This window comes from Syngnathus typhle, linkage group LG5 (assembly GCF_033458585.1).
Source record: "Syngnathus typhle isolate RoL2023-S1 ecotype Sweden linkage group LG5, RoL_Styp_1.0, whole genome shotgun sequence".
In the NCBI taxonomy this organism is placed as follows: Eukaryota; Metazoa; Chordata; class Actinopteri; order Syngnathiformes; family Syngnathidae; genus Syngnathus; species Syngnathus typhle.
The window spans coordinates 14,762,956-14,778,686 of record NC_083742.1 but is presented as its reverse complement, the minus strand read 5'-3'; the positions used below and the strand labels follow the sequence as shown (position 1 = coordinate 14,778,686).

General features: G+C 41.3%; 2 protein-coding genes across 2 annotated transcripts; both read right to left on the bottom strand.

Annotated features, from left to right (window-relative positions):
• Positions 1–849: 849 nt before the first annotated feature.
• ptger4a (prostaglandin E receptor 4 (subtype EP4) a) lies at positions 850–8,756 on the bottom strand. Its single transcript, XM_061278651.1, has 3 exons — positions 8,615–8,756; positions 4,269–5,193; positions 850–3,561 (listed from the first exon to the last, which is right to left on the bottom strand). The coding sequence occupies exons 2-3, from the start codon at positions 5,070–5,072 to the stop codon at positions 3,025–3,027; spliced, it is 1,341 nt and encodes a 446-aa protein (XP_061134635.1). The 5' UTR covers positions 5,073–5,193; positions 8,615–8,756; the 3' UTR covers positions 850–3,024.
• Positions 8,757–10,245: 1,489 nt separating this feature from the next.
• mrps27 (mitochondrial ribosomal protein S27) lies at positions 10,246–14,678 on the bottom strand. Its single transcript, XM_061278653.1, has 11 exons — positions 14,560–14,678; positions 14,229–14,306; positions 13,776–13,846; positions 13,630–13,688; positions 12,916–13,030; positions 12,598–12,676; positions 12,079–12,194; positions 11,869–11,971; positions 11,633–11,775; positions 10,741–10,902; positions 10,246–10,663 (listed from the first exon to the last, which is right to left on the bottom strand). The coding sequence occupies exons 1-11, from the start codon at positions 14,630–14,632 to the stop codon at positions 10,412–10,414; spliced, it is 1,251 nt and encodes a 416-aa protein (XP_061134637.1). The 5' UTR covers positions 14,633–14,678; the 3' UTR covers positions 10,246–10,411.
• Between the last annotated feature and the right edge of the window lie 1,053 nt (positions 14,679–15,731).

Sequence of the window (15,731 nt, the reverse complement as noted above, 5' to 3'; positions counted from 1 at the left end):
AACTCATTGAAAGTCTACTACAACAAATAAACCCAAATGCAGGTGGGCTCTGCAGTTTGTCAACATGCAGTAAAAGTGACAGATATTTTCCTGCCGTGAGCTGTTTGCCGTCTCGTCCCGCATCGTTTGAGCTTGTTTTGTGTAGCATCAGCTCCGGGTGTGCCAATAGATGAATTACAGTAATCCCTCGCTTATCGCGGATAATTGGCCTCAAAAACCACCCGCAATAAGTGAAATCCGGGAAGTATGGTCAGCAACAAGATGTCGATGTTGACTGCGCATGCAAAGTCGCACCTGCTCACACAGATGGTAAGCGCACGCCCATTTGGTCAGTGAATTAATCGAACAGATCTGATTACTCACAAGTGGATGAGACATAGTGTCTTCCTCCTTTACATCACTGCATGATACTTGAATTTAACTCGTGGTGGCTTCCCAGACTCTGCGGTATTTTTTTTAAGCCAACCATTGCTTGTTTAAGCTTAATTGCAAGGACGCTGAGCTTTAGACTCAGTTTATTATTCCAACGCAGAAACTTCCCCTCAGATGTTTCCATGCTTTTCTAATAGTCCGCTTTTTGCTTTATCGGCGTGACGCATCAGGCATGAGCCGTAATGAGCAACGATTGGCCAGTTTTGTCTATTTGTGGATTTAATCTTAAATATGTTTGCTTGCTCTTGTCAGGGTCATCCGTTAGATTGCTAATGAAGGCCTAGAGATGAGCTCGTAAGCAGCAAATGTTATGTGAGAAACTTTAGTGCTTCCTCTTCACAATATGAGATGACAAATGTGTTATATATTTAGAAATCAAATACAATTTGGGAAATAATTTTAAAGCATAATACTAAGTGAATAAACTATATCTTGTACATCTTTAATGAGCAAACAAATGAAATATTCTGTACAAATAGGACGGGGATGACTATCTTTGCACATGTTCACAATTCAAAGGAGTAAAAAGTGGGACATTAAGTTAAAAAGGTAATTTAACGGTAACATTGTAAAAGGCTAAGCGCGAAAACAATCGAACATTATAAAAGGCCTGTATTTAAAAAAATAATAATACAACTAAGGCCATTCTAGTGTGAAACTCAAGCTTTTGTTTGACACTCAAACATTTAAATGAATATCCTTCTTTGTCATATTTTAAAAGATGCAGTTAAGGCCAACATTGTTCATAAAATGGCAAACTTTGAAAGAATGGCAGTTAATCAAGATAAAATTGTCAAGGCAAGGAGGGGGGCAAACGATCAAAACTTTCTTGTCATTTTCAGCTGTATTCAATTTAGTTTTGAAATATTTTGGTCTTACAAAAATTAATTAATAGTACACCCATATAATATAAGTTAACATCTCTTTTAGTTTGGATTTTCTCAAAGCAGGAATTCCAGGGCATGTATTGATAAGAAGATACAGCAACTGTCCAACAAAAAGCAGCCTTAGCTCCAAATCTTAAGTATTTACACAAAGATTTCTTGTATATTATTATGAATACCAAAATTTGGAAAAGGACTTCATGTTTGGACTTATTGTTGCCTTTGGAGTTGGGATTGGCGAGAGAATATCATCTCTCAGCACATGAATGTGATAAAAACCCTTGAAAACTCGACACTAAGCATAAACGCACCACACGTGGAAAAATATTCCCAGCAGTCACATGTAAATAATTAGATGTCACAAACTGGAATCTTTTGTACCTTCTTCAGATATTTGAGATGAAATGTTCACGTGGATTCCAGAACTGACAAAAAAGGAACAGTTACCATTCACCACAAAAATAAAACTGCACATTAGTCATGAGGCTGAAATAACATGTCCTTCAAAAAAAAAAAAGGTCTGTACAATAGAATCCAAAACAAAGAAAGTTCCCAGCAGGCTCACATTTGCTGCTGCTGCTGCTGCTGCTTCTGCTGACCACAAATTCATGAATCAGCTGGTCCTAACTGTTATTTTGATGTTTGAGCTCTGCTAGTATGATTTAAAAATCTGTCCAAAAGTTTTTTATCACAAGGTGGCCCAAAAATAGAACAGGGTGTCATTTCCCGTTGCTTGAGTCACAAAGAAGTCATTTATGTTGAAATACTACCAAATGTGTACCTAATAACAAAAGCAGAGATTAGTGAGCAAATACAAATTGTTTCTCTGTTCACCTCAATAAGTAGATACAACTAAAACTCATTGATAGACCCAAAAAAGAATAAATATGGCACTCGACAAGCAGCATGGTGGACTAGTGGTTAGCATGTCTGCCTCACAGTGCTAGGATTGGAAATAGATGGCAATTCAGTACTTTATTTCATTTTTGTCATGAAGAAATCTTTCACAAATATGCATATTAATAAAACTTTTCTTGGAGGAACGTTTATTTCAGTTCTTGCATTTTGAGTCACAATGAAACCGTTTTCATTAGCAATCCTAAAGGAGCAGCTTGCTAATATACAGACAGAGAAAATTACAATGTGCCACCATATTCAATTAGAGGAATTTGCCTTTTGTGATTTTTTTCAGAAAGAACTGTTCCTCTGATTTCAGATGGTAGACTCACTTCTCAACCTTGAGCTAGCTGCTATCTGACACATGGACGGACAAACATATGGCACATATGATACTTTTTTTTTTTGCCACAGTCAAAACAGAACAATTCAACCACTGTTTCAGAGTTAAAATGATTCTGTCCTAGAATTTAAACAATAGTCTTGTAAGTCCAATGCTAACCTCTGAACCAGGAAATAACTGTGAGCTAACAAATGGACGGACAAACCAAACTTATTTTTCTTTTTGGCCAGAGTCGATATCTTTAATCGTAATAGTTTGTAGCTCATGTGCATCCAGGTTTTGGAGAAAGTTTAACCATTTACTGGACGCTGTTTGAAATGCTTAGAAATTCAGCATTCCAGACATTCTTGTCATGAGGCAACAGTGCAAAAGTCTTCACTGGTAGCATTTTTTTTCCTGACTGATTGCCTGTGAGATATGACTCAGTTTTTCCTTCCACGTGGGCTCCATTTCCGAGTCAGTGCAAGTTCAGATGCATTTTTCATCCATAGTTACTGAGCTGAGTGACATTTGTAGTCCAGGGTCCTTAGCTTGGGGGCCCCTGAGCACATGGTCCCCTTCTGTCCTTGGGGCCACGTCGCCATGCTCGCATGATGAAGCCCATGATACATTTTCCACTTTGTGATTGTCACAGCAGCTCCCGGCAGGCGATATTCTTCCCTGGGAGTGATCCAAGAAAGTCTGGGAGCTGATATCCGGAACGTCGCCGAACACCAATGAGCGCGAGTCCCGTTTGGAGACGGTTGAGGAGGGAGGATGGGGTGACGCATCCATGCAGTGGCAGCTCCCGTTGCCATTAGTCCTCTGCCCCCTGATGCCCATCTTGCAGAAGAGGCACTTGATGTTCTCCACAAGCTGGCGGAAGACGGCCTTGCGCAGCAGAATGTAGATCCACGGATCCAGGATGGGGTTGAAGGAGGCAAAGCGAATGGCCGTCAGGTCGGGGTTTTTGTCCAAGCGTAGTTCTACCGGCGTCTTGTAGAGCTGGTTCAGAAACACCTGAGCCTGCAATAAGAGCACGGCATTTCAAAACTCTAGGAAGATAAATAAACCAGCCCAAAAAGAACTTTTGTGTGAAATGGGGATATGTCAATTTCCACAACAGCAAAACATTCAATATTTTGAATTTGCCCAACATTTTTGTTGTGTTCCTGCATCGGTTTCTGGCCACCAGTGTCCACATAACATGATCTGGAAAAAAAGTCTGCCAAATTATTCACCTACATTGCAGCAGAATCTTCAGTTTTGTTTGAGTTGTGAATTTTTTTTATGAATTTCAGACAATGTCGTTGACGTTGCATATGGCAAGATAAGTGATGTGTCTGTTTTGGGCGGATGGCCACAATAAGGTGAATTTATGCTCAAAACAAAAGGTTCAATCTAAGAACAGGAAACACACTTGAGTTCAACCGCAGTAGCATTGAAAGAACATCTTTTAGCGCCACTGAAAACCCAAAGTGTTCAGTAAGAAGCACGAAATGAATTGTTTAAAACTTATTTAAAAACTAATTGATCAGCCCAGGTCATATTGACTGGCAGGAAATTGAATGCTCTTCAATTAGATGGCAGAACGTACAATCCACCTGCTGCCTTTAAATCCTCGAGATTTTCTGTAAATAAATCATCGTTGCGTTCAATTAAACAAGCCCAGGTTTCTGAGTGGGAAGGCGAACGTTCGCTCGAGCGTGCGTAAAGTGTGCGTAAAGACTCACAACAAGCGGAATAGAGCAGATGAGCACCACTGCCGAGGTGCCTATGAGCAGGATGACCATCTGGATCTCGGCACCGGCCAGGCGTCCGAAACTTCGGCCTTTCTTGCGCGAGTCCACGTTGCCGCGGCTCAGGTCAGTGCCCAGCGACGTCCTACGCACGTAGCGCCGGTGCATACGGATGAGAGCCCCGCACACCAGCACGTTGCACAGCACCGTTGCCAGGATCAGCACCGAGCTTAAGCCAGCGTACATAAAGTTGAACGCCGCGTCGCTCGTCTCGTCGCTCCGCCACTCCAAGAAGCACCACGTCTGCGGGTACTGTTTCTGGACGCGGCCGAAGCCCAGCACCGGCAGCGCGCAAAACAGCGCGTTAGACACGTAGATGGCCAAGAGGGTCAAGCCGGCCAGCTTCTGGTCCACGTAGTCGTTGTACAAATACGCGTGGTTGATGGCCATGTATCTCTCCACGGACATGGCGCAGATGATGCTGAGGCCGGCCAGGGAGAAGAAGATTAGGGTGAAGCCGAAGTACTGACACAGGGGTTCCCCGCCGGGCCAGGCGCCCTTCACGTAAGTGGCGATGGTGACCGGGCTTGCCAGCAGCGTGCCCAACAGGTCGGTGACGGCCAGACCGCACACCAGCGTGTAGAAGGTGGTTTCCTTCTGCTCCTTGCGAGACCGACACAGCACCGCGATGGCGATGACGTTGCCCACCACCCCGAAGATGAACATGATGGACGGGATGGTGGGGATCATCGTGCGGCCCGTCATGGACTGCTCGCTCGTCGACGTCGTGCTCTCCATCCTCCGGAAGCTCCAGTCTGACTTATACGAGAACTTTCTCCACGCGCTGGAACCTCCGCTCAGAACACCTCGATGGCATTGTTTTCAAAGACCCAACGCAGGAGTCCAAAGAGGCGAGCATCTGTTGAGAACAGGAGTGAGTGTCGAGATAAGTCAGGCTCCAGACTGCGGTGACTTCATTCAAACACTCGAGTCCCTCCCACTCGGGGCTCTCTCACTGCAACTGTCAAAAATTTACAAAACACCTCTCAGTGGAAAGAAGCCACCACGAGTGAATTATTATTAAGTGGTTCATTCATTATTTAAATTCATTAAAAATAAATTAAGATGCATTTTATTACATGATAAATAATAATTATTTAATACATGTAGTTTGCATACAGTACCGAATTTTACATACTTTTTTTTACATTATTTAATTTTTTCTGGCTTCATTAACAAATGCGCTGGTGCCACTGTTTATTTTAAAATTCAAATGTGGCCCTTGATTACAGACTGTTGCTGGTTAAGTTTTCGTATGGCCTGGCTTGAGCCGCATCCAATATGACCGCCACGGTGACCACTGAACCGCTTGGCTGACTTTGGACTGTGCAAGCGAGCAACAGTCTTCAGACTTTCAAGTTCTATTGGACTTGGCACACACAACACTGAACAGTCGAGTGAATAAACAGCCTGTATTAGTCTCATGTAATGAGATGCATTTGACGTGTTGGACATATTTATTCATGAGGCACATCACCTGACATCATTTGAGCCACAACCGCCTCATTTCCCGCCCGTCTTGTGCGTCTTGTCTCGTACGTGCCCTTCCCCTCGCAAATAAAATACCTCAGTCATTAACCGGGCAAGGCTTACCTGGAAGGAGGCCAAAGCCTGTTACTACATTTTCTCTTTTAACTTGCATGTCCCTCAAAATAAAATTCTAACAATAGAGTTGCAAGGGGACATTATACAAAGTAACTTGATAAAAGATTTTTCATATTTGTAGGTGAAAGGAGGAGCTAATGTTAAACACCAACTTACAATGCATATAAAAAGTACGCACGGTATTACATGACCTCTAACCTGTATAACTCAATAAAATTTTTTATTGAGGTATACCCCAAAACACAGTGAAGACAGTCATCATTCATCAGAGACAATATGGCCAAAAAAATGGGATATCCCATCAAAATTGATGAAAAGCCAAGATGAAAACTGATCAGGAAGCTTGCTAAGATGTAGTCAGCAACACCGAAAGAGCTGCAAGAATTTATGGCAAGTGCTGACTGTTCACTCGTCCATAAGAGATAGCAATCTCCCGTCATGTTCAAGCGTGGGCTGAAGGGTCGGGTGGCTAGACCATATCTAACAGAAAAAAGTATGCCAGTGTGTGCTAGCTACATGGCCACAAATGAAGAGGAGCAAAATAGCTTCCTTGCCCCGACGACCGAGTTCAATCACTTTTTAAAGCACAGTTACTACAAAAGGGGCGAGTGCCCCCCCGATGCTCGATCTCCACTTAACGTGCTACTAAAGCAGACGATTTGTGTGTTCTGCTCGAGGCCTTCCCTGAGCTTGCAGAAGAACACGTTGGCCTCAGAGTGGCAGCGCTTGACGTCATCACACTGATTGAGACTGCGTGCTTGGAAAGCACATTTGTTATGTTCCTTGTTGCCAGGTTCAAAACAGGGGAGGAAAAAAAAAAAGCTTTTGTTTGAATAATTGTGAAAATTATTTTTGAGGGGGGCACGTCATTTGGGAAGGAAACGAAGACAAAACTGTTATTATTGTTAAGTATTTGTACTTTGGAGTCTCTAGTTTTCATGTATAGTTAGTCCCTTTACATTTAAACACAGATATTTGCATTTTGAGACTCTGTTCTTTTTTTACTTCAATTGCTCAAACAAATTTCTAGGAATCTAAACTTCTTGAGTGGTTTTGCCATCTCTGGGTGTCGGCTCCATAAAGGACAAATGGCCCAAAATGGTTCTTTCTTTTCCAAACACGATTGTTACATAACGTGGGTGTATGGACGAAATAGCGTATGACGTCAGAATCCTGTACGTCGGTCTCGTTCTGGGCCTCTGCAGAATGTACTGAAAGCAGATTTGTCTGATTAGGCGTCTTAAGAATGCACTTTTCCTGGATTTGTGTGCCGCAGTCAGATAACCTGCGGCAAGCTGGCACTGGCTATAGTCGAGCTAAAAAAAAAAAAAAGTCACAATCTTTGTTCCTGTCTGTAACACTCGACAATCAGATGATTTTTATCCTGCTAGGTTTTGCATTGTGGAACACTTTGTGAATAAGATGAAAACATCACGTTTTGTTTGAAACCTTTGAGGTTTTGTTGCCTTGACTGCAATAACAGAAGAAAAAAAAATGACTGCAGGTGTTAAGTCGAAAAAACTTTTGCAAAGGAGGTTCAACTTCAGTTAAAGCTTGTTTTTGAAGCCCTGAGTGTACATGTTTGTTTGGGTTTTGAATCTGGGTGTGAACCGCCCGTCGATATATCACCTGATATCATGTTTTGGCCGTAGGGTTTTTTTTTGACTGGTGGGAAAATATCATTGCCGTCATCAAACAGTCAACGAGTAAACCATCACAGAGTACCGGGGCAGGCACAGACAAGCAAGATTCCCCGCCAAGAGGACAACGTGCACACCTCAGAACCTGCTTTGCCATAATCAACATCTGACGCATGGCACAGAAATCATGTCCTCAATTTTTAATTTGGCCATTACTGAGATGAGTACAAAATGTTTTGAATTCTCAAAAGGTATAAATAAAGAAAATGGAACAACCAGCGTTGATGAAGGACACCAATGCTCTCTAGCAGCCAGCGTGGAAATCAGGCCCATAGTTGAGAAACAATGGAAGGCAAGTACAGAACAACTCACTCCGACAACAATTCAGAAATGGGGAAATAATCCATAGCGTACTTTGGTCTACTCTTGTAGATTTTCTGGTAACGTGATCATTGTCAACAAAACAAAATGCAAATTCAGCATTTCGTATGTCAACCGTTTAGACTTTCACACGAACGGAATCACCACGTTTTTTTCCCCAGATTATTGACATGGGTCAAATGTCAAATTGGATTTGCTGCAAATTCTTTCATGTTTATAGTCAACAATTGATGCGCCAGAGTGGAATTCAACATTTGCTGAGATAACCGCCAATGACAGTGGAGAACACATCCAGTGTAATTAATTAAATTCCTGCATTTGTCTATAAGTAAAAGTCAGCTCCGTTCTGTGTGCTAATCATTAACTTAACTCAACATTAGCGTAGCTTTTTTTTTTTTTTTTACACAGCGGCTACTTAAAGGAAGGCTTTAGTGGTGCTAATTAGGTCAAAAGCATGATGATGAATAAATACAAGTTTTTCCATGGTGCTTGTATAAAAGGCTCTCGGAGCGAAATAGCCTCCCCAACAATGTTGGTTGATCTACAAAGTTTTATTTTAAATCCTATTGAATGACACTGGGTGACTTTATACAGTATGACGTCAAATTAGCCTGAAATAAAATGAATAGATGAATGGAAATTTTTAAAACTTACCACAAAATATTCGATTTTTTTTCTTCTGCTTCTTGCTAAAAAACAAACAACTTAGAAGTCATCGTGAAGAACCACCATGTGAGACTCTTATCTCAAAGCAAACGAGTTTAGTCTCACCAGTTTGGTCATCAGCGTTCCTCAAGATCTTCCAAATGTTCTGACTGGTTGTTCTTGAGAAAGGGTGGACTCTTTTGAAAATATGATTAAATTATGAAATTCCAGTCCAATTCAGTCACTTGATGAGTCATTGGATTTAGTGGGAGTGCTGCTCCTTCGAATTAGTGGGACGTGTACAGTTTGTGTGGACAAATATTTCCAAAAGCATCTTGTTGTAACCAAACGATTGAAGGATGGTGAATTATTATTCACTTTGAAGGAATAGACAAGTTAACAAGCGGCATCATTAGAAAATGTTCACAAAGAAACCCTTATCATAACATTGAATACTGGAGAAAAGATTCATTTCATACAAATCACATTGAGTTTTCAAAAGAGCGCATAAGTAAAGGAGACAGCATCCAAATTGAATTTGGAAATTATTGAATATTACCTTTGACGTAATGAGCAAATTGCACCGTTGTCAGAACAAATGCTGCGCTCGCCTTCTTGCAATCAAACAGACAGACAAATTAGACGCCATTTGTAATCAATCCGCTTACAGGGATAACGATGAAGCCATTGATCTCGATGAATAATGAAATATCTTGTGGCAATTTGGTGGCGAGTAAAGCACATTTTGCAACGCCTCAAAAAAAAGTCCTGATGAGGAACTTTTGTTTTTGTTTGCATAGAAATAAAAGTGCATGCCAGTGATGTTTGTGGTCATAAGGTCCCGTGAAGAGAACATGATGTTTGCACCCCCCCAAAAAACAAAAACACGCCTTGATAAGGACGTGCCGGTGTCTGGTTAATGTCTCTCACCAGCTCGAATCTCAACTGGCAATACAATTTCCTGCAGCACTGGGTCTGCTTTCCAAATTGCATTGATAAAACATCCGCTTGCTTGTATATTGTGGTTTAAATGAAGCGCCTGGAGAAAGCCGCCTCGTTCCCTAAGGCCCACGTCTATTAGTGGATCCAATAACCTCTTATTTCCTAGAGAGCAAAGGCGCCACGCCAACATAGTAAATTATTATTTGTCCAAAACATACAGTCTTCCACTATCTCAATTAGCAATCAGAATTTTTACTCCATGCACCACCAAAAGAAAAATAATTAGCTTTTCAAGAACCAACATAAATGAGTTAACCCTTAAACAAATAAATAAACAAACAAACAAATAAATAAGATGCTTTCTTCTGGATTCCCATTTGTTGTGGACTCCACGGTAACAGCCCCACCCCTTCCATTGGATTTATTATCTTGCCCACATCCAAACGGCATTGCACATGTAGTCAAGCGCTTCATGTTTGATATGGGCAGAGTCGGCTTTTCGAGAAAACATGGCACATGGCTCTGAGACGATATAATGCATTCATTGTGTTGAAAGCTCACAAGTGAATTCCCTTTTGCCAGCAAAGAATCCATTTTCTCCAGATTAGTTATCAGCAAATTCTTCAACGCAATAACCCTTTCTTTACCCATGGGAGAAAACTCCCTAAGACGCACCAAAGCACAAACAGGAACAGAAATAGGAATGGGAGGATGTGATCACAACATTCCGTCCTTCTTTAATCACAAAAGTTCACATGACGAGACTTGCACAAGTGAAGCCATTTGCTTTGAATGCTGGACTTAACCCAAAAAAGAAACATGTACAATATTAACAGACTAAGTGATAGCTGCAGTGAGGAACCTTTAAGCCTCCTGCTGGAGTGCCGCTTTGGCAGCGAGTCGCTCCTCCTTCTCCTTTTGGGCCTTCTTCCTGTTCTCCTGCTCCCTCTGGATCAGCTGCTTCCTCTCGGCCTCCCAGGCCACCAGCAGAGTCTGATACTGATCCAGGTCTGGTCTCTCCACCGAGGGCAGAAGTTGCTGGGCCAGACCAGTTGCCAACGTCTGAAAGTCGGCCGTGTCAACTTTTCCCTGAGTCTCCAGCTGGCTGCCCATCGCCTGGAAAAACAGAAGGCTGGATTTACACGGCAGGTCCAATACAGACTTTAAAAAAATTCGAACAAATTTCACAACACCTTCAATTTGCTCTCGTATTCAGAAAGCTTTTCTCTCGCCGCCTGGTCTTCTTCATCAACTTCCTTCCGCTCTTCCTCCTCTGATGACTCCTCTCCAGACGAATCAGAAGAGTCGGACGAGGTGGAGGACAATTCGTGCAGCGCGGCCTCTAGATAAACCAACTGCAATGAACAAAGTAATCAAATTAACCTTCAGGAAATGCTACACCACAAACATAATAAGCTAGAGTTAGTCTCGTGTGAGATTTGACAGGTGACCTCCGCGTCTTAATGCAATCTTTGCGTTGACCCCAGGCAGGTACTGTGACATAACGTCGATATAATACGTCCCGTGGTCCTACATGGACGCTCACCATTTATATCTGTCACAGAGCGTTTGTGTCAGGGATGGTTACAGCCACGCCGGGGGCTCCAGAGCCCTCTCGGGATCTTGTTAGAATAAGGCGGAATTATCAAACTGGACCTGACTGCGGGATAATGAAAATATGACAATGTGTGTGTGTGTTCCATCTCAGTTGATGACAAGTGTCTGTGCTGTGTTCCTGACCAGGTGAGGATGTTGTTTGGGAAGATAAACAGGAGAATTAGAGGGGATTAAGTGATAAGATTTAAAAATAAACAGCATATAATTGATAATAAAAATAACAGTGAATTGTATTGTTATAAATGGCACCTCTGTGGTTGCTATGGTCACCCAGGATGTCCTACATCAGGGTTTTTTATGCCAGGTTTTCTTTTATTTCTCATCATCAAAAAAAAAAAATCAAATATCAGACGTTTCAATAAGATACCTGAAAACAGTTTTTAATGGTTACAAAAAAAAGTCTACTCCGTCTCTTTTGTACAATTTGCATGAACGAGAGGTCGTGCTTGAGAAAGATTTGGTCCTTACCGAGTCTTTGGACAGTTTGACGTCAGCGGGCGAGGCGGCAACACTCTCCATGACGGCCAGTGCTCGACTCATATATCCTCGTTCCCAAAAGAGGGGCATGCCTTTGAACACAGCATGGATGCCCTCCTGCATCTCTACCTTGCCTGACAAAAAAAAAAAAAACAGGTCGCCACAGACATCTAGGTGAGGATAATACTGGATATAGTTTTTGTTCCATCCTGTCCTCATACTCTCACCTAGCAGAAGGTTTCCCAAGAAGCTAGCTGTGAGGCCTACGCTGTTGTCTTGCTTGAGGCCACAGATAAGCAGCGAGGCGCCCAGCGCTCGCTCCTGCGACACCTGAGCGCACATACATGCCTTACGTCACTCGAGAAGACGGCCCTTTTTGTCTCCACAGCTTCCATCTTTGATTCCCTTTTTGTAACCGCATCTTTGGTTGCACTCACAGTGAGTTGAGGTCTGCTTGCGAGGTAACTGGCCAGCGTATAGAGAGACAGGACCTGCGTGGACTCAAGGTCAAAGGCTTCTTGGAGCATCACCTCCTCCACCACGGAGGACGCACCTGGAAATAGATTCAGCACAACTGGACTTATTAGCAATAATATGTAAACCTTAAGGAGTCTTTAAGGGGCGGGCAAACGTTTGAGCTCAAGCGCCACGTTTGAATTTGAAAGCGGTTGATTTATTGATTGTTATTTTTGTTTATTTTAATAATTGACGATAATTTCAGTTTATTTAAAATGCAGTACTGTAATTATAATTCAACTAAAATTAATGACGCAACCGTTCAAATCCATGTTAAATCGGGGCTTCCAATCTGAGACAGTAAACTATTGTGCATTTGTGACCGTTAATACGTGTCAAGTGTGGGCATGTGGGCCCTTCGAGACGTTTATGTGATTAAGGGCTACAGAAATACATTGTGTGTATTTCTCCAACTGCGCAAGCTCATCTCAATGACTTACTCTTGTAGTCTTTGTCCTTCAGGAAAGAATCGATGAGCAGGTTGAAAGTGAAGTTGTCTGGGAAGATTCCATACTGGACCTACAATAAACACATTTTGGTGTCCATTTCTTTCCTTCCACACAATATTGAAGCACAGACAGCTGCAGTTAAATTGAAGTATAATATTTAGAAGTTTTGGTTGAACTAATTCATTTAGTATTGTGGTGTAAATCTGCACTGTAACATACTGCGGGATTCTAATATTTTATTATTCCATTTTATGTGCATGGCTAATTTCAGCACCGAGCTGTTTCAGAGCCTTTTGAAATGACGCGTACCTTGTTTTGTAGCGTGTGCAGGGCCTTGTCTCTGGCACCGTATTTCAGACACTGCCTGATCCAACTATGAACGGTCCAGTCTCGAAGGTACCAACAATTTGGACTGTGACGGAACCTGGAGGTTGACAAAGTGTTTTCATTTGAATTCAAATTCAGTTTCCCAACCAATCTCAATATACACATTGACAAACAAACAACTCACACTCACGTAAACACAAATGGAATTTTTTTAGCCTTCAGTAGGCCAACTGACGCAAGATTCAAAGCCACAATTTCCTGACTGTGAACCGTGCTAACCACTCGTCACCATGCTGCTAAGGGCATTTGCATTATTGTAAACTATCGCTGATGATAAATGCAAAAGTCAAAAAAAAAATACGGCAACTGAAAAGTAATAACTATATGCCTTTACTAACCCACCTATAATATTTTGTGGAAACCAGATGAGTAGTTTTAGTGCCATACTGTTAACTACCAAAACGTGTTTTCTTTCAACCCCCAGCCCGTTGTTCATCGTAAAATGTCCTAAATGTTGTAATCAGACTTCCATTGGAAGGAATAAACAGGAAAGGTGGGAACAATGCAAAGAGAGTAAACGAGAGAAAAGCAGAACAGACAAAGCAAACAGACAATACATTCCAGGAAAACATAGAGGGAAAAAAAAACAGGGACAAAAATATAACTGCTTGACAGTGGCAAATTTGACTGACTGACTTGTAAAGGTAGTACTCGGCTTGGTCCACCTCCTCTTGGCATGATATATTGTCTACAAACTGGGAGAAAAATACACACAAATTGAACCAATGAAAGCTACGCCAATGATCACTTGAAATACATGTTACATAAATGTCAAAACTCGCCTGTGAGACAGTCAGAGAGCTAACAGGAAGATTCCTGTCATATAATCTGTCCATGTTGTTGGCCAGCAAAGCTTCAAGTTTTTTTTAAAAACAAAAAAACAAAATAAGAACAAGTTAAATCTTGAGTCTAAACAACTGTCAAACGTAATCATCTTTTTAATATGATAGGAGTTCATGCTGACAAGCACAATAACAAAAGTGGAGCTACACTTCCACCTTGTGGTCTTTGCAAGTGCTGCAAAACCACACACCAAACGTGATATGCAGTTCCCCTATTCCATTATGGTGCAGTGGATAAGAAATAAGTACATAGAAAACGAGACAAAGAAAAAGTTCTTTCTCTTTTTTCACCATTGCAGTAATGCAACTTATAACCTGTCAAACCTAATTGTGATGAATCTTTTCAAGAGGGGAATGTAATAACCCAATCAATGGGAACTATGTTGTTCTTACCCAAATTCTGTGGGTCCTTTTCTCTTGCTTCCCACAGCGTAGTGTCTGAATAAGCTGATGACAGTAAACATCTTCTGGCTGCAGACACATTCACACGTTTTATTACTGTTAACAGGGTTAAAAAGGCCACTTTTGTCATCTCTGCAATGAAAGAGAACCAGATGGACTTACTGCTATGAGCTGCATCTAGCTAACAACAAGAGTAGCGGACATTTAGCTCTTCTTGGTCCAACGTCAAATCAGAAGACAATTCCAGTTCACATATTAATATAAACTATTTGGCATAAAACACGAACCACCATTGCCTAAAAGCCCCTGCAAGAGGACTCACCTGACACAGACGGAGAGAAACGTTTAACTTTGACAGCAGCAGTCATGCATCTTCTCAACACGGAGGCTGCCATCTTTGGACGATACCAATTGTAAGTTAGAGGGGGGCGATTGCAAGCAGGAAACGTACTTCCGGTTTAAACTAAAATCTTAGTTATGCGTGCGCATAGTTATTCACTCAGAGCAATGTTAGGAAAAGAAAAAGTACTGTTACAGTACAATTGAGTTCACTGACAACTCTCATTGCACAATAAATGAAAAATGTATTTTTACAAAAAAATATAATGTTGCGCTTTTTTCATTTGTGCAGATTAACTGTAAACATGTAAAAAAAAAAAACTAAAAAAAACATGTGCCCTTTATTTGTCTTGCATGGTAAACTGTCAAAAATATATAATTATGCGCTTTTTTCATTTGTGCAGATTAACTGTAAACATGTAAAAAAAAATGATGTGCCCTCTGTTTGTCTTGTATGGTAAACTGTCACTCAAATAATAACAGAGAAAGACTGACTTCATTCACCCGATGAGGAAAATTTATATAGAAGTATTCCTCCTATTATTATCATCCATGCGTTTAATCTTTTACAGATTGTCTCCTCATTCAAGTCTGTTGTATATGAAAAATGACTGTGAAACTGTATTTGGATGAGTTACCTAGATATTGATAAAATATGACTGTCAATAGAGGGAGCTGTGTACATGAAAGTTCCCGCTTAGGTATGACTGGCTGTCAGAAAAATATCAGGATATGAAAATAGTCTAATCATGTGACTTTCTACTCTTTTCTTACAACTTTTTTTTAAATATGTTTTTGCATGTAATGGGGATGCCGAGCCATGACTGGCCCTTGACTATAAATACACAATGCAGCACTTTGGCTGCGTGTCAATGGAGGTGACAGGTTGAATCAGGGGTGGAGACGCTTTAGTTAAACAAAACATGGAAGACTTTTAACTCGCTCTCGCTTGCATGCCGACCACCCTAAACAGGAAGCTCTTACCTTCGTAGGACACAAGTCAAAGGAATCAATGTTTGGAAGCATAAAAGATAAATACAGCTTGGGCACGATTACATAATCACAATCAACACAATCGAGAGTCAAAAGAAAGCATATTTTTTTAATCTAGATTTAAAAGCATTTACAATCGGGGCTGACTTCACTCATGTTTGT

Excerpts from the sequence above, each read along its gene's own strand:
- ptger4a (XM_061278651.1), bottom strand. The coding sequence starts at position 5,072 with ATGGAGAGCACGACGTCGACGAGCGAGCAGTCCATGACGGGCCGCACG. Across the intron at positions 3,562-4,268 it reads TCTGCTCTATTCCGCTTGTT|GCTCAGGTGTTTCTGAACCA; the intron begins GTGAGTCTTTAC and ends CTCTTATTGCAG.
- mrps27 (XM_061278653.1), bottom strand. The coding sequence starts at position 14,632 with ATGGCAGCCTCCGTGTTGAGAAGATGCATGACTGCTGCTGTCAAAGTT. Across the intron at positions 14,307-14,559 it reads TTTCTCTCCGTCTGTGTCAG|CCAGAAGATGTTTACTGTCA; the intron begins GTGAGTCCTCTT and ends ATGTGTCTGCAG. Across the intron at positions 13,847-14,228 it reads AAAGGACCCACAGAATTTGG|CTTTGCTGGCCAACAACATG; the intron begins GTAAGAACAACA and ends AAAAACTTGAAG.